We start from the raw sequence: 26,862 nt of genomic DNA, 5'->3' as shown, positions 1-26,862 counted from the left end.
ACACCCCTGTCTAGAGGTTGGCGCCGCTCGCCAAGCTTCTACCTCTTTTACCAACAGGTTGCAGGGGAGGACACTCCGACTGTCCTGCTGATCAGAGCAGCAGGGCAGGGTCCACACGGGAGCTTTCCACCCAACCGTCTGGGTTTTGCAAGTGTAGAACTGAGCACTATAATCTCCTTGGAAGTAGCTACAAGTGGCACAGACATCAAAGGAAGCCTCTGGGGAAGAATTGAAGCTGGAACGGGCATCAGTGATGTAACCAAATTTGCCCTTTTCATAGCCAAGCTGGACCGTGTGCTTCCCTGGTTATTAGCATAGCCACTGCACTCCGGGAACCCCAGAGAGCTGAGGAGGGATTCAGGTAATATCCTTCCAAAGCCTTTGACAAAAGCGCAGCCACAGATGTAATGTGAAGTGGTAATTATATATGTTTTTAAAATCTATTTCACAGAGTGAGCTAATAACTGCATCTGAGAAGAATTGTTCATCAGCAGACCCCCAGTGCCAGTAGCTCCCAACCCAGCCTCTAAGACCTGGGCACAAATTAGAAGCAGTCTGGAGAAAATGGGCAGGGTTAGATTAAGAATAAAAACTCCCACGAAGTGAACCGGACTCATTAATATCACTGTCCGGTAGGAAGCGATTCCTTGGAGGACCTGGATTGGGGCTGGTTTTTGTTCTAGGCCTAGGAGCACCTTAATTTGCATTTATATTAAAAAAAAAAACAGAATTAACTGGGAAGGTACCTTGCTTCCTGTACATCATTTGAGCTCTTCTGCTAAACAGCTTCTTAGGGCAGAGAGCATGAGGCTCAACCCGTCTACATCTAAGAGCCAGGATTCCACACCCACTAAGTGCGGGGCACACTGTGGGTATGGGGTCCCACCCAGCACTTCAAAATCAGCCGTCAGGTGGTTATTGTGTAATGCCCCTTCCCTTTCAGGAAGGGGGTCAGGCGTCGACCTCCCGTGGTCCTGCACTTTGGAAGGATTCAGATGCCAAGCCAGGTCTGTGGGCTCCACGTGCAGCATCTGTCCACACCGGGCAGCTGTGAAGGACATTCTCTTTACACACACACACACACACACACACCCCCCTCAACCTTTCTTTCCACAAAATCAGTTGAAAACCCAACATAAGAAGTGAGAAAATCAGCATATTCCTCAGATGCCCTCTGGTCTGGCACTGATGTGAACGCCACTGTCCTGTGGCTAATGTCCCCTCCTTCATGTAGTTACATACACCTTCCTTCCATCATCTGTTCTGTGCAGTTTTAACCATTAGAAGCTCATGCCCAGAACGATCAATCAGATTCTATCATGAAAACAATTTCAATAAGAACGTCATCAGTCTCGATGTATTTCTTAAAGAAAACTGAATATTTGCTTTTAACTCTAGTCCTCTCCTCAGTGTTGTTCAACTCCTGGGACCAGCAAACATTTTATGTGCCTGTTTCACTACGGGCAGTCCAGTCGGCGTGCCGGCCAACTCCACCTGCCTTCCACTAGACCCACGACCGCACGGATAGGGGTGACCAGCTTCTTTCCCTCCGCAGGGTAGTCATTTAGCCCCAAGCAAAGCAAGAGGCATATTTCTCACTCTCTGGCTGTCCAGCCAACAGGCCCCTGGCCCCTGGAATCACCGCCCTGTGTGTGTAAGTGCCACTACCACAGTTTAAAGACAGAGACGACAGCGATGACCTACCGGCCCGCTCAGGCTCTTGGAAACAGCCTGGGGAAGGAAGGACTGGTCTGTGTTTGTGGCACTGGGCAAAGGTCATGGGCGGGCAGGCAGGAGCACAGCTGATTACGTCAACAACATAAGGACAATTTCCTTCACGAAGCATGGAAACCTGCACCAATGGAGTAAACATTTAGAACAAGATGACACTCTAAAAAGTCTTTTCAACCAAGGAGGAAAGACAGGCTATCCTGTGCTGTGCTTCCTGTTGCATATGGCACCGCAAGTTCTGTTTTTCCAGCATACCGAGCTTTCCAGACAAAGAAAAACACCACGGGAAATCAGAGCAGGAGGTGCTACAAGTGAGGCCGGATGGGGGTAGGGCAGGGAGGACAGCGCTCTGCTGGGGCACAGGAGGGGTGCAGGAAGGGACCCCTGAGCCCACACAATGGCCCTGACAGGTCCCAGATGTGTCATCCTGGGACAAGTGCTAACCACAGAGACACCACCCTGCCTCCTGCCACAGCCCCTGGGCTGAAGGGACTGGCTCTAGTTCCCATGGGTCTCATAGGGTTAAGTCTGTGAGTCCTCCCAACCCCGGCCTTAGTGGGACTGACACCCTGGGAATTCACCAGAGACTCTGCTCTGTGAACTGCACACCTGGGTGTTGCTCCTACGGGTGTCTCTGTTGCACCGAGTGGACCCTCTCTAGGGACTGGGGATAAACTTCCACCTGGTTTCTGGGCAATAGCCATGCTTGCTTTACCCACTGTCGCAGTCGGGATGGGGGGGACAGGTTCTGCCCTACCCCCATCGACGACCTCACCTCCACTCTAGAGCAGTTCACCACAATGCCTCCCCCCCACACACACACACACTCTGTCCCGTGCCCAAGCTCCAGAGATCAAACTCTCTCCTCCCAGGGGCCTGGCGAGTTCAAACTCTGAAACTCCTGGAAAAGGAACTAAGAGGGAAAATTGGTGAAATCTGGGCTCAGAGAAGCCCAGAGAAGGGCCCAGAGGCCGTGGAGAGCAAATGCCTCCCATGCCCCAGGAGCACTCCACTGCCACCAGAGTCCCTCTCGGGGCCACGGGTGCCCTCTCCAACTCCCGGTGAGGTAGTAAGTGTAAGGCTTAGAACCATCGCAGCCCAGCCCGCGCTGGGGCGGTGGGTGGGTGGGTGTCTGCTGCCGGATTATTCTTAGCGCTCCACTCTCTTCCCAAAAGTGGCGCCTCCGCCCTCCTGGCTCCTGCACACTCGCACCGGGCTCGCGCGCCCAGCCTAGACAGCCGCGCGGTGGAGAGCCCCAGTAGAATCCCCGAAGGGTGAGGCTCAGAGCCATCGTTGAGGCGAGGGGCTCCCTAAGGAGGAAAGGGATCTACGGGAGGCTCCCAGCAAGAACTGCCTTTAACCCACCAAGCCCCACACCCAGCCCGGCGCGCGCTTCGCCGCCTCCTCGGACTCCTGCCGGGGCGCGGGGAGCCGGCGGCGTCGCGCCCAGCCCTTACCGATGGTGGTGATGACCGTGATGGCAAAGTAGAAGGATCCGGCGAATTTCCACTGGACACCGGCTCGGTGCGGCTCGGACTGCAGGATCACCAGCTCGAGCTGCCGGTAGTCCTCGGTGCTGATGTTGTACTTGCCCCGGATCCGGGTCTCCTCAGCCTTGAGTTTCTCCTCCTCGCGCATCTCATGGTCCGACTCGAGGGCATCGAAGACCGCGGCGCCCACCAGCAGGTAGGTGAAGGTGCAGATGATGAGGGACAGAGTCCGCACATTCTGCCGCTTCATGGCCGCCAGCAGAGCGGCGGCACGGGTCAGATGTCCCACGACCGGCAGACGGATATTAATAAACCGGCAGCGACGCCTCGCCCGCGGCTGCTCCGCGGGACGGTCGCCACCAGCTTCTTCGTCGCCATCCCTTCCCCTGTTTTCGTCGCCGTCCCCGTCCCTGTCCCCGTCCCCGTCCCCGTCGCCATCGCCGTCTCCGCCGCCGCTTTCAAGTTGTGTGCGGCGGCGGCAGCAGCAGCAGCAGCAGCGGAAAAGCTGGGAACCGGGAGACATATCAGGGGCCCCTTCGCTGGGGCCGCCACCGTCACCCTCACCGAGAGGCGGCTCGTTGGGCACGGGTGGTGCGGCCCCATGCTCAGCTGAGAAAGGGGACAGGCACAGGAGGCTGCTTGAGCGCCGGGACCAGGCGCCCGGGAACCCGGACACCCTGCGCCAGACCCGGCTGAGACAGCCCTCCCCAGCACCCGGTGCCACGGAGGGTTGCCCCTCCGGGCACTGCGCGGGCTCCGCTGCGGCTGCCGTCTCCTCCCCGACTCCCGCTTCCGCGGCAACTGCCGGGTCTGGAATAGGCACCAGCGGGAGGAAAGAGGTCGGCCCCTGGGGCCGGAGTCCTGCGGGATCCAGCTTGCTGGCTGTGGTGTCCCGCGAGAAGCCCTTAGGTTTTAGGTCCGCGCGCTCTCCGCGGGACCTCCTTCCCCTTCCCCGAGCCCCCTTGGTGACAGGGAGAAAAAGTTTGCTAAGTAGCAGCGTCTCTAGAGTCCTCCGCAAGCAGGGAAGGGGCTGAGCAGGTGCGGCTGCGGGCGGAGCAGCCCGAAGCCCGAAGGTCTCAGAGTCCTGCGCCCACCGAGGCGCACGAGGACCCAGCGGGGTCCCCGCCGGGCGTCGGCCGGTCGGCTAAGTTTGCTCGGTTCAACCCCAGAGGCACAGGAGCGGGGCGCGGCCCCGGGACGGCAGGGACGGCGATGGAGCGGCCTCGGAGTGAGGAAGAGCCGGGGGACAGAGCGGCAGCGTTCGGGCCAGCCCGTTCCTCCGGAGGCGGCTGGCGGTGCGGCGGCGGCGGCGGCGGCGGGAAGGGTCCCGCCGGCCTCGAGGAGCAGCCGGGCGGGCGCGGGGTTCTAAGCAGCGCGGCGGTCGGGGCCCCTCTGGCGTCAGGGCGTCCGAGGAGGCGGCCGCCGCGCTGGTCTGCCTGGGGTGCTACGTGCGTGCGCGCTGGAGGGAGCCCGAATGTGTGTGAGTGTGCGTGTGTGCGCTCGGCAGCCCCGCTCGGGCGGGAGGGTCTGGGGAGCGGGGGCCGGGCCTCCCTCCCTCCTTTCCTCTCTCCCTCCCTCCCTCTCTCTCTAAGCCTCCGGGCGCGCCACCTCCCGCCTGGTCCCCAGCCAGCTGGCGAGGCTATTGTGGCAGCTCCTGCTGCAGACGGAGCGCGACGCAGGGCGCACGCTAAGGGAGCCCGGCAGAGGCGGCCTGAGCCGCCCGGGAGGGGGCGGGGGCGAGCGGGGTTTGGGTGTCGCCAGAGTGGGGGGTGGGGCGGAGCCACAGGCGGGTTTCGGCAGGGGATGGAGGGGTAAACTAAGCTGCTGGGGCCCTTCTAGCCCCACTCCCCTGGAGCGCACGCAGCCGCTGCAGGCTGAGAGTTTGAGGGACTGGGGTTGGGGGAGGGAAACAGGATTCAGCCAGAGATCGCAGATTGGCAGCTTAAGGGAGAAGAGGAAGGGGCCGTGGGTATCCGAGAGCGCCGTGGCGGCGGTGCACACTGTCCCCACAACCCCCTTCCTTGGACCAGACACCTGGCACGGGAGCGTGTCACTGCCCAGCGGCGCTGCCTCTTAGAGTGGCAGGGTCCTGGCCGCATCAGCCCCAAAGAATGGCGCCACCGGGGTGGCCCAGCACCTGCTGACCTGAGCACTTTTCCCAGAGAGCGCTGGAAATAACGTGAGCCGCCGCTCTTTGAGTCAGGACCGCAGGGGAGGACGTCCCATCCTCCCTACCCAGTACCCTCTCTGTTGCTTTTCTGAAAAACACTTCTTGGTTTCTCATGGCCGGGCGCAGTTTGCACCTAGGAGCGATACACCGCCCTTTCTTTCCCCACGCCGTGGGAAAGGAACACGAGGCCAGAACCAGGGCGCAGCTACTCCATGCGTCCAGGCTTGCCTCCTTCCCACTGCGGCTTCCTTTGCCCCCTCTCCCTCAACCCCTGCCTCCCTTTAGGATACCAACTTTCTCCTAAATCCCCCCCGCAGTAGCGCCCCAAAGGACAGGCCCAACCAAGGGAGACCCCGGGACAGCATCTCCGGGCCCCAGCAAAGGAAGGGACGGAGCCTTGGGAAAGGAGGTGGTGGGTGTCCGGTCCAGAGCTGTCCAAAGCGATTAGAAGTAGACCCAACCACCAGGCATCTCCCTGGCTCCAAGATCTCTGTCTCTTCTGGGTCTCCCCCTGGGGCCATACTGAGGCTCCGTGTCCGCGGGAACTCAGGATTCATTAGGTCTGGGACCCCTATGCCTCACGGAGGGTCCCCGTCTAGGACGTTCTCCACCCTACTTTGAAGGCTCTTGGGTGCCCACGGGGATAGGAGAACCCTCGCTGGGCGCTAAGTCTGGGCAGTTAGGTCTTTGCTGGGTCTGTGGGCACCCTTGGACACCCAACCTGGGAGCTACTCCCTAAGCAGGCACTCTCCCCAGAATTCGTTTTGGAAACCGAGGCCCCCGCGCTCGCAAGTGAGCCTGGCTGCCGGGTGAGTCACCGCTAGCAGGCGAAAAGGATTCCCAGCAGCTGGTAATTAATTGTGCGGTGGCTCAGCCCACGACGGAACCCCAGTCAGGCCTCCCGCCGCCCTGGCAGCGGCACCACCCCTGAGTCACAGCCGTCGGGCCTCCGTGCGCTCCGGAAGCGGCCTGTCCAGCCAGGCGCCACCAGGGGGCACTGGACTCCGACCCACGGCCCTGCGTGGGGAAGTCCAGGCTGTCCCCACTGACAGATGAGGGAGGGGGCTGGGACGCGCTGCGCCGACAGATTGCGCGTTTCGTTACGCAGAGCCACTTTTATTTGGTTTATGGAACTGCCATTTACATACAGCCTTTCTGGAAAACGCAGCCGCTTGTGTGAGTGCTGGGGAGACCTCAGGGATGAGTTGCTCCAAACCTCTTGTTTTACAGACGGGAAAACTTCCAGCCAGAGAGGGTCGCGTGCCCGGGATCACCAGTAACTCGGACAGACCTGCACCTGCCGCGTCGGCAGCCGCGGCTTTACAGCCAGTCCGTGCGCTGCAGCTGCCGCTTTAGTGAAAACAGATGTATCTTACTGGTTAATAAAGAACATTACGGCTCTATAACTCTGCTTGCTGCTTACTTGTTAGCTCCTTGCTTTACACATAGTGTGTGTGTGTGTGGGGGGGGTGTTCTGCAGCCCCCTGTCTACCCCTAGAGGCAGAGTGGTTAATCTCGGTTCCATGGTGAGTTCTGCATCACGTTGGGTGGTGCCAGCCAATTGTCCTATCTGTCACCCCCGGGCCAGGGCAGGTTCTACTTGGGGGAGCTGTCTGCTGCTCTCAGAACATCCTGACCCAGAGGATATGCTTAATCCTTTGTCACGTAATAGGTGCATCTTTGAAGATAGGCAAAGGGTGCAGAATCACCAAACCCATTTTACAGATGCCTCACCTTCCCCATCCAACCATCCCTAAATGACAGGAGCTGGGCAGAGTCTGCCCCCACTCAGGGCCCCATTGCCAGAAGTACATGTTCCTCACCTCCTAACAGATTCCTCCAGGATGGTAGTATTTGCACAGTTGATGGTGTGTCTCCACCTTAGACCCCCAGAAGTGGCAGATTCCGGAGAAAAGCATTCCCAAGGCAGGCATCCAGGCTCATCCAGCACTTCCCAGACTTTTCCTTTTCCTTGTAAACAAGTGTATCTTGTGGTCATCAGTTTGGGAAACACCAGGTTAAACAGGGGATAATTGAGGGACTCCTCAAAGCCTTTGGTCCACTAACAAGCATTGTGGCTCCTGGATATGATACTGTGAGTGCTACTCACTCAGCTACAGAGCCTGCCTTTGGGGGCCCTGCTGCTGCAGGGCTGGGCGGGGGAAGCTGTGCCCTTCTTCCCCAGGCATAGGCAGTAGGGGTCCAGGCCAGTATGGTTTCGAGAAGACCAAGGTATGGTGGGAGGAGCAGCTTAGCCCCAGTACACAGTGGTGCTCAATACTTATTTCATGGCTCCCTGATTAAATCCAAAAAATGCTGAGACAAGTCCCCAGGGATTAGTGGCTAAGGCTGTGGGTGCCAGAGGGAAGAGATTTAGGAAAACGTTCTAAGACACAACAGGCAACACTGGAAATGGAAGAGGGAAGCTGAGGATGGGCCTGACTGTGACTCATGAGTGAAGACCTCCAGCTGCCCAGAATGTGGGCAGGTGACATGAGCCCACACTGGCTGGGGCCCCCTCCTTAGATGCCAAGTGCTGGTGGGTCTTTCTGGGGGTTTCCAAGCCCCAAACTCTCAAGGTGTTATGGGGTCTACAGGAGTGACCACATGAGGTTGGTGGCTCATGCTTACACCATTGCAGGGCCTAGGTGGGGGCAGAATCAGGGCATGGAGCAGAACTGGTCTGCCCCTGGAGTGAGAGTGCCTTCGGGGACAGAACTAATGGATGACCAGCAAGCTCCTCTTGGACTCGAGGTCACAGAGCAAGTGAGGAAAAGCCCACCCCACCCCCAACTCCTCCCGGTTTAGGCCAAGGATGTGCCCAGAACTCCAGGCATGCACATATTCCTCCTTTATTAGAGGAAATCTGATTAGCAGATTTCAGGATTCTTAACACAGCCTGGACCACTGTCTATCTCCACATGGATCCATAAATAGCTTCCTTGCATTCCCCACAGAGCCCAAGTTACTGCCAGGATCAATTGGACAATCAGCTGAGGCTTCTTTAGCTAACAGTTCCAAGAGGGCTACAGCGGCTGTGAGCCCTGTGTGCATTATGACAGTCTCATTAACTCAGTCCTGAGAGTCAGGGCCAATACCTCAGGACATGCAACTGTTCTGAAACCAATGCAAAGCACGGGGCAGTACCTGTGGCTCACAGGGTAGGGCACCGGCCCCATATACTGAGGGTGACAGGTTCAAATCCAGCCCCAGCCAAACTGCAACAAAAAAATAGCCAGGCGTTGTGGTGGGTGCCTGTAGTCCCAGCTACTCGGAAGGCTGAGGCAAGAGGATCGCCTAAGCCCAGGAGTCGGAGATTGCTGTGAGCTGTGTGATGCCACAGCACTCTGCTGAGGGCGATAAAGTGAGACTCTGTCTCTACAGAAAAAAAAAAAGAATTCTGAAACCAAGCAGAGGAGTGGAGAGGGCAGCTGTGCTCCACCCGCAGGCTGCTGCAGTGACTGGAGCTGGGCCGAGGAGCTGGCCTCCTGGGCAATGGGGAGGGCATCTCTGTCCCCACTTATCCCCAGCTACACTCCGTGGTGCCTGGAGCTTGGCACAGGTCAGAGGCTTCCGGGTACATGTTGCCTTGACTAATGAAATAGATGTGGGGACAGTAGGGATACCAGTGGCCAGAAAATGGCATTGGTCATTCACTCACTTCCCCACCACCCAGTGCCCCACATAATTAAACATTTGTAGTAAAGGGTCATGAGTTTGACCCAGCTCTTTTTTAAAAAATGAAGATAAAAATAAATTGATTAAAAATAAAATTTAAAATCTGCTATTAAAAACAAACAAGCAAAAATACCAATGTATCAGGAACCCACTCACTGTGAGACTTGGGAAAGTGCCCCAGTCAAGTTCCCTGATCTTGATTTGGGGTATGAATTGAATAGGGTCACCTACTAGGGCTGCTGAGGTCCTTAGGCAGCAGCTCCTGTGCAGGACCCAACAGAGTTGGACAAAGCTAGGATTTGAATCGGGTCTGAAGACTCTCCCCTTGGCCCTAGGGTATCCCCCAGCATGACCAGATGCTCCAGTACTTGACTCGGCAGGTTTCCCTGGACCACCCAGGCTGTGGGATGAGCCTGGCTTCCCTGTTGGGCCTGGTTACAAGTCCTAATGTTGTCATTTACTCCTTGTAGACCCTGTCTGTGCCTCTCTCCTTGTCCATAAAACAAGGGGAAGAGCTGGTCCCCACCAGGGCGTGGTGACACAAGGCCTGCACGGCTCTGGCAGAGGCCTGGCATGCACTAGCGCAGTTAATGTTGATTCTCTTCTTGCAGTAGAGGGCAGATGCCCTCCTCTCTGCACCTAACTGGCCACTAGCCAGGAGCGGTGCCAGCCCCATATGCCTGTGGTGGGGACACTACTACACAGCCAGGGCCCCCCCACCCGCCACAGCAGGAGCTAACTTTAGCCCCATCACATGGAGCATTAGTTGCACCCGTGCCGAGAGTTTACAGATCCCTGTGGAAGGTGTTTAAATATTTTTCCTTTTCGGAAACCTGGTTCTCACCTCTGCCATTTTCACCTTTGTGTGGCAGAAGGTATTTTTGCAAACACAGCCGAGGTGGCAGCAGTTTTGCAGCATGATGTGGCGTCCCTGTACACATTGCTGCTATTTCGGGGACTCACAGGTGTATCGTGTGTGTCATTGTGGGTGCTGTCATCTCCTAGGCAAAGGGAAGAGAGAACCGGGTGCTTCCAGAGGTCCCCAAAGGCCTCTCTGCCTCCTATTCCACTGGCACCTCCTTCAGGAGGACTTCATGGACCCCTGGGCTGGGTTAGAGCCAGGGTCCTAAGGGTTCCCCATTGTAAATAGCCTAGAGATTAGGCACCACTGTTACCGTCCCCACAACTAGGCCTGCACATCCTAAGGACAGGGCCTGTGTCAGATCCGTCTGTGTCTCTAGCACCCAGCGCAGTGCCCAGCACAGAGGAGGGCTCTGTACCACTCACCAAATTGGATTGACTCCCATGGCCTCCAGAGATATGTGGGGGCCTCAGGTAGCTTTCACTACCTCTGAGTTGCACGCTGCTCCCAACATTACCACCAGTGACACAGGTAGGTGGGAGGTACCAGGGAATGGAGACCCATGGGAGCTCCTGGGGTTTGCAGAAGCCCAGATCAGCTTAGGCTGAGGGTCCCAGGGGGCTTCCCAAGTAGGGGGACCTTAGCCTGCTGCTCCCAGGCTGAAGGATGGGACACTTCCCAGCGCACAGTTGCTATGAGCATTGAGCCACAAAAATGAGGCCTCTGGGATGTATTTGGCACAGAGTAGGAAGTCCCTTCCCCTCAGGTAGGAAGGCAGGGGGAAATTCGGCCTCTTCCTCTCTGACAGATAAGGAGATTATGGCCTAGGGGAGTCCAGGGTCTTGCCCAAGGTCACATAGCTAATTATTGGCATAACTGGGATATTTCCTCCTAGGTGTTCTGAGGTTCCCTGCCACCTCCCAGAACTTCCTGAGCAGGAGTAGTCCAGTCCTTGCCTCTAGTACCTATGAGTGTTAGTAGAGACCAGGTGGTAAGACATTTTATGGGAGAGGCAAGCAAGAAATCAGTCAACCGGCAGGGTAAGGCTAGAGAAGATTATAGCGTGGAGGCCATAACACAGCCATAAGGAGGACGTCTACACATGGTGGGGGAAGCTCTTCTGGAGGCATTGGTCAGGGAAGTGTGCTAAGGAGATAGCATTTGAACTGAATCTGGCATGGCTTTTGTGGACCCTGAGGGAGGGCATCCAGGCAGAGGGGGACAGCTGACACCACAGCCCTAAGGGTAGAAGAACAAGAAGGTATCTTTCACTGGGATGTGGGGAGCCAGGGACAGCTGGCTCAGGACAGGTTCAGAGGTCAGGTCTAGGTGGCCCTGAGGGAGACAGGAGGCAGAGCCAGGTCACACAGGTTACTGAAGGCCAGGGGAGGGGTGTGGATTAATGTTACTCAGTTGCAGAAATTGACTCCGTGCTTTGCAGGATGGAAGCCGAGGCCTTGGCATGGGTGTGAGATCTCTGCTCCCACATCCTGCTGGAATCTGCAGCACAGGATCCAGGGCTCAGGGAGCCTCCAACAGCATTTCTGATTCTGGAGAGCCAAAGTTCTTCCCAAGAAATGGGTGGCCAATTAAATGATAATGACTCAGAGGCTGATGACTGTAAACACACCAGGGTTACAGTGTGCACAGCTCACATCACCAGCCCGCCAGGGGCCAATCTGGCTTCCTTTCCACTCTCGCACCTCCACAATGTCAGGGTCCACTCACAGGACAAGGGAGCAAGTGCTGCTGGGGGTGAGTTTGGCAAAGTTCCTGCAGCAGCTTCTGATACCGACTGGCTCTCCATGTCTTAGGCAGGCCTAGTAGACACCCCATGATTCTCACAGCATTAGGAAGGGCCTCCAGTTCTACAAATACCTCCCCATTTCCACCCCAATGGCTAAAATCTCTTTAATGGTAGCAGAGTGAATTGCTGACATTGGTTCTGAAATCATTTTAAACGTTTTACTTATTTCCAATCATGAAGTTAAAACTCTTTGCATAAAATCTGAAAAAGTAGAGCAAAGTATAAATATAATAAAAGAAAAAATGACTCCAAATCCTAAGGATTTTATCCCTAAGGAAGTTTGGCAGCAATGTTTCGGCAACAGGATTCAACTTCGGGGAACACTGACTTTCGTGCTCTAAAATCAGTTGATGCTAATTTAAGACCCTCTCTTAAGAGTCCAGTTGGACACAGAGGCAATGGATTCTCAAGATGGTTTGGGGAGGAGGTCAGAGGAGACCCCAGAGAGAAACAAAAACAAGGGGCACTGACACTGCCGAGGAGCTTTCTGAGAAGCTCTATCAGTCGGGCCACACCCCAGCCCCCCAGCTGTGCTCCACATCTGATCACAGTGCAGCCGAGGGTGAGCCCAGGCAGAGATTCCTGTCTCCATCTGGCACAGGGCTCCTCCTGAGGCCGGAGAGCTGTTTCAGAGTGTCTTGGAGAGCTGGAGCCCACACAGTCGCCCAGGCCTGCCTGTGCCCCACATCCCCAACCTCCCCAGACAAGCCTTGTCCTCTCCGGTCATGGGCAACTGTGACACAGCCCAGGAGGTGTCCAGAAAGGGCTGGAGAACTTTCTGAGCAGGAGGTAATGGGAGGGGCCACTTCCCAAAACTTCAGGAGGTATCAGGCTGGCCTCCCTGACTCAGGGACGGCATGCTTGTGGGACAGGTGGCTGGAAGGAAGGTGGCAGTGGTCAAGAACTCCAGCTACACCCTCTGGCAAGCCTGGCCCAGATCTTGGCCCAGGCACCCAGATTTCCTGGGGAAGCACCCTGGACTCTGAGCCTCAGGCCCTGGCCTTGCAGTATGGGTGTAATGAAGGCTCCTTGCTAACCAGGCTGGGTGGCCGTGGTAGGGGAAATCTGTGAGGTGAGCTACGGGCAGCCCTAGCAAGTCTCTGGCCTGGAGGCAGTGGCTGTGCAGAAAGGAGAGCTTTGTGCAAGACCAGACCCAGGCCAGTCACTGCCAGTCCGAGTCCTGGTTTCTCACCTGTAAAATGGGGAGGGGGGGCTGTGTGTTTTCCTCTCACAGATTCCTGGCACAGGGCACACTGAGCAGATGTGAGCAGGTCACACCTGTGTCCATCCTCAGCCTCGTTTGCCCTGAGCCTCACTCTCGAGCAAGCGGCTGTTGATTTTCCTAATGGGCTCTGGTGACTCCTGGCAACAGCCCTGGGGACTCAAAACCCAGCTGAGCAGAAGGGACAGCAGGAGAATCCATCAGAGAGAAGGAGGGAGAGACAGACAAAGTGACGGGAAGCAGGGTCAGGCAGACGGGAGAGATGAGTGAGGAGCTTGACCTACATGAGGTTTCTCTCATGCTGGTCCAGGCAGGCACCTACCTGGAGTCTCACCCCAGAGTCCTACCTCTCCCAGACGCGACCCTAGACTCAGACAGCCTCACCCCAGCACAGAGATACGTGCGTTCATTCTTTCCTGACAGAAACATCTGTTCAGCATCTGCTTGGCCTACTTCTGGAGGTCATAGAGGTAAGGTGGGCACAATTCCTGCCCCCCCGCAGCTTACTCTGCAGATTAAGGCACGGGTCCACGCCGGCCACCATCACAGCCTAGGCCTGTCATCACAGCAGCAGCACGCGCAGCTCAGTCCCAAAAGCATCCCCCACCTCCTGTGGCGGCGTCCCTGGCTGTGCTGCCCACAGCCCACCCAGCATGCACAGCTCTCCCCTGCGGCTCTGCCTCCTTCTCTGGCATCGTAGAAAGGATGCAGGTAAGGACACAGGACCAGGTGCTGGGCCAGGGCTCCTTGCATCCTTCCTTCCCTCTCTCTTTTCACTTGGGGCCAGACCTACATTAGGTGTGAGGCCTCTCCCAGCCTCTCCCCTGCCCTCCCTCCCCTCCTCCTCTCATGGGCCGACCTCATCAATTTCTCTCTCCTGGGTTCAATTGCACCTCCAGATCTTAACCCAGGGGCATTTAGCAGTCAGGCCTGAGACCCCAAGAGCTTACAAACAAAAATTACAGCATCCCAGGGGCCCAAAGCCAGACAGGAGAACAATTACGCCCAGAGAAAGAGAGCTCCCCACAACTTATTCGTTTCTTGATCCAGGGTGGAAGAGATTATGTAACAGTAACAAAAATTGGAAAACAACTACAAATCAGAATCTTAACACAGCAAAGACCTATTTCTTGCTCGTGTGGGACATGTGGGATGACTGGGGCTTTGCTCACTGGGATGCTCCCAGCACCAGGCTGACCCACAACCCCTGGTGGGGAAAGTAACATGACAAGTGTGGTGATGATTTCAAAAGCTTCTATGAAGAAAGGTCCTACATCTGATCCCACTTCACGGCCACAGCATGTCCTTGGGGCACACAGTCAGACCTCCCACCCAGCAAGGACCTTGACTCAAGAATCCTGTGCCCAGACAAGCTCCTAGGAAGGTAAGTGACAGAGATCAGAGGGGTGTCACCTGAATCCTTGTATGCCACCCGCACTTCCTGCTTGAGGAAAAGACTCAAGAGAAGACTCAATTCCCAGAACAAATGAAACAGAACAGAGCCTACAGCATGAAGAGAGACGCAAAGAGAAAGCCCTCGGACCTGCATGAATTGGGAGGGAATAGACAAGGACAGGCCTGTCTCCGACGGTGCAGGGGACGTGCTAAGCAAGGGCTCCTGAAGCAGAGGGAGCTGGGAGGAGACGTTCTCATGACAGCCTCTTCGTAAGAGTCAGAGCTCAGTGCCTTCAGGAGTTAAGGGGAAGGGAAGTTATAAACTTTCCAAAGGTTTCGTCCTTGAGGGAGGGGAGAAGAAAAGAATTCTACAGGTGTCTTTTTGGACTGAGAAGGAATAATTACAGAAAAAACAGAACATCTTGTTGTGTGAAATGGTTGGTTATGTTGTTTTCCACTAACAGCAGAGGAGTCTGTGTGAGGTCACGTGAGCAGGGAGAGGGGGTGGCCCTTACGGCAGTGGAAGGACATAGCAATTAACTTCCCAAGCTGAGAAAGGGAGACAAAATCAAAGCAGAAACAACAGGGGAAAGAGGAAGGGCAACACAATGGCACAGAATAAATAATGCACAAAAGAAACTGTAAGAATGACATTAGCTGAATCAAATAAATAAACGTAGGTGGCGTTCTAAATGGGAGGAACTGAATTCTCCCGTTAAAAGGCTGACACAGTCACATCGGGTTCAACAGGCAGAAGAAGCGAACGACAACAACGAAAAACCCCACTGACATTCGACTTCTGAGCATAGACTCCAAACAAAACAATTTCTCAAAATACTGTTTAAATGTCTGGGCAAACTGTGCAAGAATAAAGTAAATGAAAATAAAGTCGGACCATCAGATATTGATCTCAAAAATAGTTTAAAATATTTAAATGTGATAAGTTGGAACATTTTACAGTGAAGCAACATAAGCCCATCTGGGGAAAAATAAAGAGGAGCTGAACACATAAAGCGATTAGAAAAGAAAAAGTGCTTTGTATAAAACTGAAATTGTAGTGAGGGACAATTGCAGCCTCTGTGAGAAGTGGACAAAAATATTTGGCAATTAGTGAAGAAGTAGCTTGGCATATTCCATGCCCATCGATTGTACCCTAGCACCCTAGTTTAGACAAATCAGATTTAATAAGCTGTCTTAGGGACAGTTAGAGAAATCTGAGTGCGGAGGGAGTTTTAGAAGCTCACAGAACATCATTACGCTTTTCTTCTTTACCATAATGGCATCATGGTTATATAGGGACGCATCCTTTTATATTAAATATGGGAACTTAAGTATCTAGGGCTAAAACACCATGAAGCCTATAATTTACTTCTTCTTCTTCTTCTTTTTTTTTTTTAGACAGAGTCTCACTATGTCGCCCTCAGTAGAGTGCCGTAGCGTCACAGCTCGCAGCAATCTCAAACTCTTTGGGCTTAAGCGATTCTCTTGCCTTAGCCTCCCAAGTAGCTGGGACTGCAGGTGCCCATCATGATGCCCAGCTATTTTTTTTCTTTTGGTTGTAGTTGTCATTGTTGTTTAACTGGCCCAGGCTGAGTTTGAACCCACCAACCCTGGGGTATGTGGCTGGTGCCGCAACTACTGCGCTATGGGCGTCGCCAATAATTTACTTTTAAATACTTCAGTAAAAAACAAATGTGGCAATATGTACGGTTCTTGACTCTTGGTGATGCATATATGGTGTTCATTATACTTACCTCTGCTTTTCTATACATTTCAGAATTTAAAAACAAAAAGACCCCAGAGGAATAGCATCAGAATTGTAAAATGCAACCAATGAATGTGAATATCTATGTTATAAACAATGGAGAGTAGATTTTTCTTTAAGAGACAGGATTTCCCTATATTAGTCGGGCTAGCCTCAGACTCCTGCCTCTGCCTCCTGAGTAGCAAGAGCTACAGGCTGTGCCACCACGCCTGGCTAAAAATCAGTACAGAATAGAGAATGAAGAAAATGTCATAAAATTCAAGAACATAAGAGTTAAGTTTTTCATAGGCCACATGCTCAGGCCATAGTCCATACAAGTAGAAATAAATGAAATAGAGAAAAAAACCTCAAAACACTTTACTTGAAAATTAAAAACATTCCTACTGGATCAAAGAGAAAATCAAAATGGAAATTAAATACTATTTGGACAATGAAGACAAAAAAAGTTTCCTATTACAAATAGAGAGCAAAGTTAAGACTATTTAGAAACACCCAACCTAAATACCTCCATCAGAACAGGCAGAAGATAAGCTATAACATCCCTTTTACTGCTTGTATCAAGAAATCAGGAAAAGAAATCACAGAAGACACAAGAGAGAATTCATAACGATGAGAACTGAAATTGATGAAATAGAAAATTGAAAAATAGTGAAATGAATAAGTAAATGCAAAAGCCAGTTCTTTGAAATGGCTAATAAAATATAAAAAATCCCTCACAAGTCCAATTATGGAGAATGAAGAAAGAGAAAACGTGAAATTATACAAGATTCGGAGTGAGAAGGTACAGCCAATATAACTACAGATGTCAGGGAGATAAAAGCAATTATAAGAGAATATTACATGCAGCTCTGTGATAACAAATTGAAACCTCAAGTACATGGATGATTTCCTACTAAAAGTAAATTACCAAAATCAATCCAAGAAAAAACAGAAATTTTTAATAGACCAATTACCATCGAAGATATTAGGAGGTGACTATAGATCTATCAGGGAAAAGACAGGAGAATCAGACAGGCTCACAGCTGAGTTTTATCTAAGTTCTAAAGAACTAATTATTTCAATGCTATTTAAACTATTTCGAGCCATAGAAAAAGATAGAAGAGGAACTTCCTTATTCATTCCGTGCATCTAGAATAACTTTAACACAAATAATACGTGATAATTGGAACTACACACAAATGGTACTTATGAATACAGGTAAAAAAAAAATATATATATATATATATATTCTAAATAGAATATCAGTAACCCGTCAGGTTTGTTCCGGGAATGCAATACGTGGTTGAGGACCCTTGACCCTGGGGACTTTTTATGGGATATTCTCACTGCTCTTCTCCCAGAATCTCTAAGCAAGACGGAAGGGTACCACCAGCAATGGTCACTGCTACACTGAGGGACTCACAGGAACAGAGCTGTGCAGAAGACATCTAGCAGAACCTTAATATCTTTTAGGAAATGCTGATGATATTTTAGCAGACATTTTACTGGGTTTATTTCCAAAGCAGGTTATAAAAGACAATATTGTTTCAGAAGCTTTTAAACATTCCATGCTAAAAGCAATTCCTTTCTGATTTGAAATCTACAGAGAGAAAAGCTAAGAGAATTTTTCTATTTTTAATTGAGCACAGTACACAGGTCACTGTGCTGTGATGTGACATCCCTATTATCACAGAGCTCTATCAGCAACTGTACGGGGAGGTGACGCACTCGACTCTGAGGCTTGTAGAGGTGAGTGATGTGCCAGTGCGCTCAGATGGCCAATGCCGCATCAAAACTCTAATGAGACTAGATGCAAAGCCCAAGCTGTCAGTGGGGGGTGTGGAAGCCTCCCGTGTCCTCTGGTGACTCCCTGGTTCCTGGGCGAGTCCTAGTCTAAAACCAGGTGCAGCATGCCAAGCCCTGAACGTATCACGACCTGATTAGAATCAGTATCACGACCTGAATTCTATTTCCTGTTCTTGGGGGGCCTGGGTCCAGACTTTTAAGACTTCTGCCCTTCTGCAGCTCTCCTCTGACATCCTCACACAGCTGTCTCGGCAGGGACAGCTGCAGGTCTCTGTCCGTGGTGCTGAAGGCACTCCTGCCTGAGGGCTACTGTCACCCATTTTCAGAGAAGCTGGCTTGAGTGGCTGCCAGGAGCATGCTGTGATTAATCAGCAGGTTTGAAATGGCAAACTAAATTCTAAAGGTGGATGGGAGGAAGAATTCTTTATTGGATTGCTGAGTTGGTGCCAAAGGATCTTTTTTTTTTCTTTCTTTTTTCCTTTTAACCCAAAGCTATGTCTTTGACAATTCTCATCACCTGAATTGACTATCTCAATTTTGAGACAGAGACATAGAATTAACTTTCCACAGTCCAGGTGAAGAAGTGGAGCCTTACCTAATTCCCAGTGCTCCTGTTTGCCCTTCACAAATCTCTTCTTCTTTGCCCCAGGAGGAATCAGTACACTAAGTTTGGTGTTAATTACTTACTTATTTGTCCTATCAGGCGCATGTGTATGTGTGTATGCGTGTGAACTTGTGCATACACCCTTAATAAATACATCAACTTGCCTTGGGAACTTCCCTTCCTTGGAATCATGTTGCACTTACTCTTTCGTTTCCTGCTTTATTCCTCCAACATTATATTTTTGGTATGTTGTTGTATATTCACGGTTGTATAGTATTCTGTGATATGAATGTGTCACGAGGTATTGGTTTCATTTCATTCTCAACATGACAGATGGATTTTTTTACCCTACTACTGGCAATTCAGCTATAAACATTCTAGAATAAACCTTGCCTTGCACAAGTCCTTGAGTTTCATTAAGGAATATACCTGGTAGTGAAATCATTGGGTTATGGTGTATGACCAGTTCGGCTTCACTAGAAGTGGTAGAGACTTCTGGGGTTCACCACCCCCCATCCTCCCCTGTGCTTTATGGCAGTCATGACCTATTTTCAAGTATTGGAGGTCATGTGTTCTGCTCTGATCCATGGACTGTGAATATAAGTGACACATAATTTCCAGGTTGAGGTTGTATCTCCTCAATACAGTGTCAGACCCTCATCATCGTACCCTCCGTTTGTGACTTGTCTTTCCACTTTCATTATATTTTAACGAGGAGAAGTTCTTAAAATTTACCATTTCTTATGGCTTGGGTTTTTTGTGCCTTATTTAGGACGTCCATTCCCTATGCCGAGATCAGAAAGATACCTATAATGTCTCCTAAATGTCTCATGTTTTGCCTTTCACATTTAGGTCTTTACCTAGAATAAATTATTTTTTCTTTTTTTGTAGATAGTGTGTAGCAAGCTTTAACATCTCTCTTTCCCTATGGTCACTCACATTTCCACTACTATTTAGGAAAATTCCCATCCTTTCCCCACTGCTATGGGACAGCAATATTTCATATATTGACCCCATCACATGCCCGTGTTCATTTTTGGGCTCTCCATTGGTCCATCCATCTACTTCTCACTGTCTAATTGCCTCAGCATAATGTTTCAATCTATTCTTCAAGAATATGTTGGCTATCATTGCACCTTTGCTTTCCTATAAGAATGGGAGAATCAGCTTGCCAAGTTCCATAAAAAATATTAAGATGTTTATTACATAGTGCTGCATTGAATCTGCAGATCAGTCTGGGACAATTTACATCTTTCTGAGAAGGTGTCCAGCAACTCATTTGTTGATCTTCTTTAATGTCCTCCAGTTAAGTTTTAGAATTTTCTCCATAAAGGTCTTAGGCATTCAAGATCAATTTGGGGGTTCTGTATTAGTTTCCTATTGTGGCTGTAACAAATTACCACAAACTTAGTGGCTTAAAACAACACGAATTCATTATCTTACAGTTCGGGAAGTGTGAAGGCTGAAATGAGTCTCATGGGGAAGAAATCCCGGTGTCAGTAGGGCTTCATTCTTTATGATGGCTCCAGGGGACATCTGTTCCCTTACTTCTCCAGCTTCTAAAGTTTGAGGCATTCCTTAGCTCATGACCCTTTCCTCTGTTTGCGAAGCCAACATCAGGCAAGTTCCTCTCATACTACCATCTCTCTGGTTCTTCTTTGCCTCCCTTCCCTCCCATTTAAGGACCCCTGGGATCACACCAGATTTACCTGGATAAATCTTTCTATCTTAAGGTCAGGTAATTAGCAATCCTAATTTTATACCCATCATTGCCCTTTGCCATATAACTCAACATTTCCACAGGTTCTAGGAATTAGGACACAAACATCTTTGGGATGCTATTATTCTGCTTGTCACCAGTTGGTTGTATATTTTTTTTTCACAGTTCTACAAATAGTAACATTTATTCTTTCATTTCCTAGATGTTTGTTGTTGAGGTGCAGAAATGCTGTGGATCTTTGTATATTGATTTTACCACCTTGCTGAGTAATTCTAATGAGTCTAAGACTCATTAGAGTTGTTCATGTTATCAATCATATAATGAATGACAGGGTTTTTTATTCTTTTCTAGATTTCATTATCTTTGTTATTTTTCTTTGGCTTCCTCTGCTGATGTGGACCACTGAAAGTAGAAATAATAAGCATCCTTGTTTTATTCCTGATCTCTCAGAGAGTTCCTCAACAGTGATGATAAGGTCTTCTTCATGTTCACTTTTAGTGGGTTAAGAGAACTCTCTTCTAGACCTAGGTTGCTAAGAGTTCTTTTCCGAGCTTGAGGGTTGTAGTCATGAAAGGATGCTGAGTTTTATCAAATGCTTTTCTACATCTACAAAGATGATCACTTGGTTTTTCTAACTTGTCAAGGTAATGGATTCACTAATATCTTTTCCAATGTGAAACCAACTTTGCATTCTCTGAATAAAGACACTTTGGTCCTGATCTATTATCTTTTTCATACTTCACTGAATCTGTTTGTTAATGTTTTAGATCAGAAGTTTTGCATTTACACTGATGCCTGACTCAGCCTGAAATTTCCTTTCTCAGGCTTTTTGTCAGGTTTGGGGATTAAGATTACACTGGCCTCATAGAAAGATAAACTTGGATGTTTACTCTTTTTCTGCATTTAGAAACATTTCATGTATCATTATAACTTTCTGTTCCTTGAATGTTTATTAGAACCATTCAGGCCTATAGTTTTCTTCTTGGAAAGATTTTTAACTTGATTTGATCTCTTTAACAGCTTTAGGGTTATTCAGTCTATTATCATTAGTTTTTATTAAGTTTTTCTAGAAAATTTATATTTCATTGAAGTTTTCAGTTTTCTTGGTATAAAGTTCTTCATAATTTCCTCTTACATTTATAATATCCTCCTATATTGTTTGCTGTATCTGATATCCCCTCTCTACTTGTAATACAGGTATTTGTGCCTTTTCTTTTCTTTATTAATATAGTCAGAGGTTTCTCTATTTTATCAGATTTTTCAAGAAATAACCTTTAGCTTTCTGCTATTGTGTGTTTCTTTCCTATTTTATTAGTTTATGATCTTATCTTTATTATGTTCCTCTATGTTCTCTGGTCCCTACTGCCACCTCCTTGCTCCTGAGGGGGTTGCTTAGCTGTTAACTTTCACATTGTCCCTTTTTAATTATAAGCATTTAAGTTTATAAATTCTCCCTCTAAATGTGGACTTACCTGAACTACACAAGTTTGGATATATGTACACTTTTAATATTGTTCATTTTCAAAATTACCTATTTCCCATAGTGATTGCTTTTTTCAACTATGAGTTATCTAGAAGTGTTTCTTAATTATCAAATACGTGAGACTTTTATAATTATCTTTTTGAGATAATTCAATCTATATTGCTACTGTTCTTACACTATATACTGGGACAGAAGCAAATCATATGCTTGGTAAAATATATCTTTCTATAGCTGTTGAGTGACATATTCTACATATACTCATTAAGTAAAATTTATTAAAGTTTTCAAATATTCCATATCCTTAATAATTTTTGACTTCTTGATTTTTCCTTTACTGAGAAAGGTGTGTTAAAATCTCTCACTATAATTGTGGGTTTATATATTTATCCTTGTAATTCTGTCAGATTTTGCCTTACATATTTGAGACTATATTATTGGTTGCATACAAATTTGGAGCTTTTATAGCTTCCCAATCAGTTATCACTTTTATGTCATAATGTTATTATCTTTATTTCTAGAAGTAATTTATTCTTTGTCATACAATTGCTTTTCATTATGACTTTTCTGGCACATCCTTTATTACCATTTTATTTCAGCCTTCTATATCCTTATGTTTTAATGTCTGTTGTAAAACATAAACCTGATTTTGTGTGTTTTGTAAACACACAAATTTGTAAACCTAATTTTTCATCTGAAATATTTATTTCAATTTATTATAAGTACTTATATACTTAATTTCTACAATTTATTTTATAATCAGTTCTAATCAATATTGTAGCTGCTCTGTAACTGCTTTGGGCCTCATTTTTTTCCAAATGTAATATGAGGATAATATCTACTTTAAAGACCTTTGTAAGGAAGTTTTAAATATATATCTAAATATCTCAAAGGGAAGGAAAATAGACTACCTTATAAGTATACTTATTTTGTAGTCTAGCATATACATAGAGATTATATAAATCTTAGAATAATGCCTAACATAAAGTTCCCCATTAAGTATAGGCATTACTATTACCAATATGGTTGTTTATTCAACCATTCCTATTTTTTCTTCTTCTGTTTTCATTTCTTGTCCTATTTGAGGCTGACAGATTAGTTTTCTTATTCTAATTTTTAAAGTTCACTAATTTAGAAGTTGTTCATATTATTTTTCATTTTCTTAATGATTACCCCAGAAACTGAAACTTCATAGTTAAAGCACCAAAGTTAATCAATGTCTTTGAAATTCAAATTAAATGGCCTTATATAATAATTTAATTCCAATCATCCCTTCATCAACATCTATGTGTTATTTTGCTATATATAGGTATGTTAATTCTATTATAACTTCATAGTTCACAATTATTATTATTTAGACTATAAATATGTGTTTTGATTTACCCTCATATGTACCATGGAATTTGTTTTCCCATCTTTTATGCTTCTGGCATTCTAGCTGGTATCAATTTCCTTCTGCCTCTAGTTCATTCTTTCACATTCCCTTTAATGAGGGTTTGGTGGTATAAAACTCCATTTTTGTTTATACAAAAATGTCATCATTTCACCTACTGAATAATATTTTTGTTACTCAGCACACTCTCAGATATTTTTCCACTAACTTCTGAAGCCCATTGCTGTTGATGAGAAGTCAGCTGTCAATCAATTATCACATCTTTGAAGGTAATTTGCTCTTCTTTCTAGCCCCTTTATGATAATCCCTTCTTAAGTGATCTTCTGAAATTTCATTAGGATGTGTCAGTTACATGTTTTAAATGTTATGCTACTTGGAATTTCTTGAGATCCTTGGATCTGTGGATTTTTGTCCTTATCAGTTCTGAGAAGTTCTTAGTCATTGTTTCTTCAAATACCACCCTTTCTCTGTTTTATTTATCCTTTCCTCCAGAAACTCTGAGTAGATACTTATGGAGCTTCTCATTTTGTCTTCCATGTTTTCTTAAGTCTTTTTCATATTTTCAGATTTTCCTGGGATGCGTTTTTATAACATCTTCAGTTCTGTATTTCATTCACTAGTTTTCTCTTAAACTGGGTTTAATCTGCTCTACAACCTATTCATTAAATACTGTCTTTAATTTTTCAGTTATTGAAATTCTGTTTATTTCTTTTACAATGTTCTATTCTAGCCCTTTACCCATTTTAATCTTCTTTGCAATTTCATAGAACAAGTTAAGCATATTTGTTCTATAGTCTGTATCTGATAAGTCCAATATCTGACTTTTTTTTTCAAGACTGCATCTGATATTCTATCTTCTGGATCTCCCTCATGATGCACTATTTCCTTGTGTATTTAATGACTTTCTTTGTTTATAAAATCAGAATTATTCATATTCTTTGTAGAATTCCTTATAGGCTTGGAATAAAAGTAAATTCCTCCAGCAGTGATATGTTTACTTCTGTGCGATGTCTGGTATATTTGTGTGTGATGGGTGCTGTCTAGGACTACTTTGAAATTAACAACTTGAGGTTTGGGAGAGGCATTTGGGGTGTAATATGAGACTACAAATTCATGAGAGTTTAGGTTGCAAGCAGAGGATCAAGACAGGGCAGTTTTATTTCCACTCTCATAGAAGAGGGGGGAAGAGCCTTATTTTTAGTTCACCCTTTATGAAAGGTATAATTCTTTAGCCCCCAGATTAATGGGCAGCAGGCTCTTATTGGGTTCTATACCTGGTGGGTCCTGTGCTCTGTCTTCTTCCATCCAATTTTGGAAGGCTGAGAAGACTGAGGCTTCTGTTTTGGCAAAAACCCTCAAAGTGAAATCTGCGTCTGTGTACAATTCACCTCTCTGGATTTTGCCTACATGCTGGTACCAGGCTGAGTATTTCCTACTTTCCTGCCAGATCACAAATGCACTTATAAACATGTTTATTAGTTTTCACTAAGAGGGTTTTTAGTTGTTTCAGTAAGAATCTTAGTCTGGACCCCTAGTCTCTTATGTTGAAACCTTTTTCTTGATCTGTATTTATTGTCTTAATCCCTTAAGACATAGTTTGGTGGCCCCAGGAGCCAGGTGGCCACATACATCTCACTCTCCCTTCCCTGCATACTGGAACAATGGCCAGCTCTTAAAATTTCATAATGACAGTGGTTTTGTGGACTGGCAGGCTCAGAGGCCCCATACAATGCTTAATTTTTTGAAAGCACCTACAGATTTAATCTGCTTGAATACCTCTAGTGACAAAGAACTTACTCCTTCATTAAAGCATTTGTGTAAGAAAGTTCTGTCTTGTACTATTCCATGTTACCTCACGAATTAACCTAAACAAGGGATTAATGGAGGCAGAGCAATGTCACATGTTAAGGGTCCAAGAGAATGGTGGCATTTCAAGCACGTGACATATGACTGAGATTAAAAAGGCAATGAGCAGGCTCGGAGAGGGAACCAGAATTTATTGAGAAGTTGCTACCATGTGCTAGGGAAATCAAGGAGACTAAACCAAACTAACTATTAAAATAAAAGTGCCCAGGAAATAAATATTTTAACTCAATTTATTTAGTTGAAAGAAAATCAAGGCTTAATTTAAGTAACTTGTCTGAGATCACAGAGTTGACAAGTGGCTAAGCTGGAATTTCGCATCTCAGACACCTTCCTCTGAATCCTTGCTCTTCCTTGTGAGTTTAGGATGACAGAGAATGATGGTTGGGTGATTACAGGGGCACTTCAGGCCTGTCCTGCCCAAATGGAACAAGTATCAGAAGGGCAAAACCAACCCACTCAGCTAGTGAAGTGAAATGGACATGGTCTATTCCTGGTTCAGCCTCCTCTGGCCCTCAGGAGAAAAGAGGTTTCTAGATAAACCAGGGGCTGAGGGAAGTACCAGCTATAGGACTTCTGAGGCATAGACAGGATGGGCCCCTGTCTATAAGAACCAAGAGACATTGTGCTGTCACTGTGACATCTGCCCCAGGTCTTGTGTCTCATCCACCAAACACTAACACAACTCCACCACCAGAATTATTCAGCCAAGGGAATGTCAGTGGATGACAGCCCTACTTGGAACAATTCCTTGCTTCCCCAGAGCCCCACAACAGAGCTCTGAGTGCTCACAGAACACCCAGGGCCTTCCTTGCCCAGATTCCAGGTCACTTTCTCCACTAGGACAGAAAGGGTGCCCTGGGCACAAGGAAGGGCCCAGGGTACAGGCCTTGTCTGGATCATTTTCCCAGGTGCCTGGGTTATTTCTAGCACTCCTCTTCCAAGAACACAGTCTTGCCTCCTGTCCCTGTGAATCCTCTTTGTTGTGGCATTCAACTGTTGTATTTTTTGTGTTTTGGGTAACTACAAAACATAGAAAACCTCAAAAGGGAATTATAGTCTCTAATATGGTTGTTACTCAAATAAAACACTGCCAGATTTTCCTTGTTCGCTACTCTAGGCTCATATCGACATCTGTATCTGTATCATATCTATACCATCACCTATATCTGTATCAGTATCTACGTCTGTATCAGTTTCTGTATTTGTGTTGGTATCTGTATCAGTATCGATATCTATATCTGTGTCTGCATCTACATCTGTATCAGTATCTACATCCGTGTTGGTATCTACATACATCTGTATCAGCATCTGCATTGGTATCTACATCTGTATTAGTACCTGTATCGTCATCTTCATCTGTATTAGTATCTACATCTATTTCAGTATCTGTATTGGTATCTACATCTGTATCTGTATCTTCACCTACGTCTGTATCTATATCTTCACCTATATCTGTATTTGTATCTATGTCTGTATCTGTATCTATTTCTGTATCTTCACCTACATCTGCATCAGTATTTTATCTTTATTGGTGTCTATATTTTTATCAATCTATTGTATATTTGAAAAGAAAGTAAAATCTTACCAAAGTCCCTCTTGACCTCATTTTGACACACGATGAGTTGCCACTTGCAGCCCCACTCAAGGTCACGATTCTAAGAGAGGTATGTATCCTTTCTGTCTTGTAGCCATGTTCTATAGACACATTCTGATGCACAGAAAATGTACAGTTGGGGTACATTGTTCATATGGGTGCACTGGGCTACACCCATTACTCTGAAATGTGCTATTTCATGTAACAGTGTATTTGGGGGCTCTGTCATGTTGATATATGTACATATTGTTTGTTCCATTTAGAAATAGTCCAGGTGGCCAGGCCACCCTTTGCTCAGAC

The 26,862-nt window shown here is 47.7% G+C and overlaps 1 protein-coding gene across 1 annotated transcript in view; it reads right to left on the bottom strand.

Annotated features, from left to right (window-relative positions):
* The window catches only part of KCNK9 (potassium two pore domain channel subfamily K member 9), a 48,705-nt gene extending 45,203 nt beyond the window's left edge, over positions 1-3,502 (bottom strand). Inside the window, exon 1 of the mRNA XM_003792856.2 lies at positions 3,189-3,502. Within this exon, the coding sequence (XP_003792904.1) occupies positions 3,189-3,471 (283 nt within the window). The 5' untranslated portion in view covers positions 3,472-3,502. The remainder of the gene's footprint in view (positions 1-3,188) is intronic.
* Positions 3,503-26,862: the final 23,360 nt, after the last annotated feature.

This window comes from Otolemur garnettii, unplaced genomic scaffold (assembly GCF_000181295.1).
Source record: "Otolemur garnettii isolate 467f Iridium unplaced genomic scaffold, OtoGar3 scaffold00062, whole genome shotgun sequence".
In the NCBI taxonomy this organism is placed as follows: Eukaryota; Metazoa; Chordata; class Mammalia; order Primates; family Galagidae; genus Otolemur; species Otolemur garnettii.
This window is presented reverse-complemented; position numbering and strand designations above follow the sequence as displayed.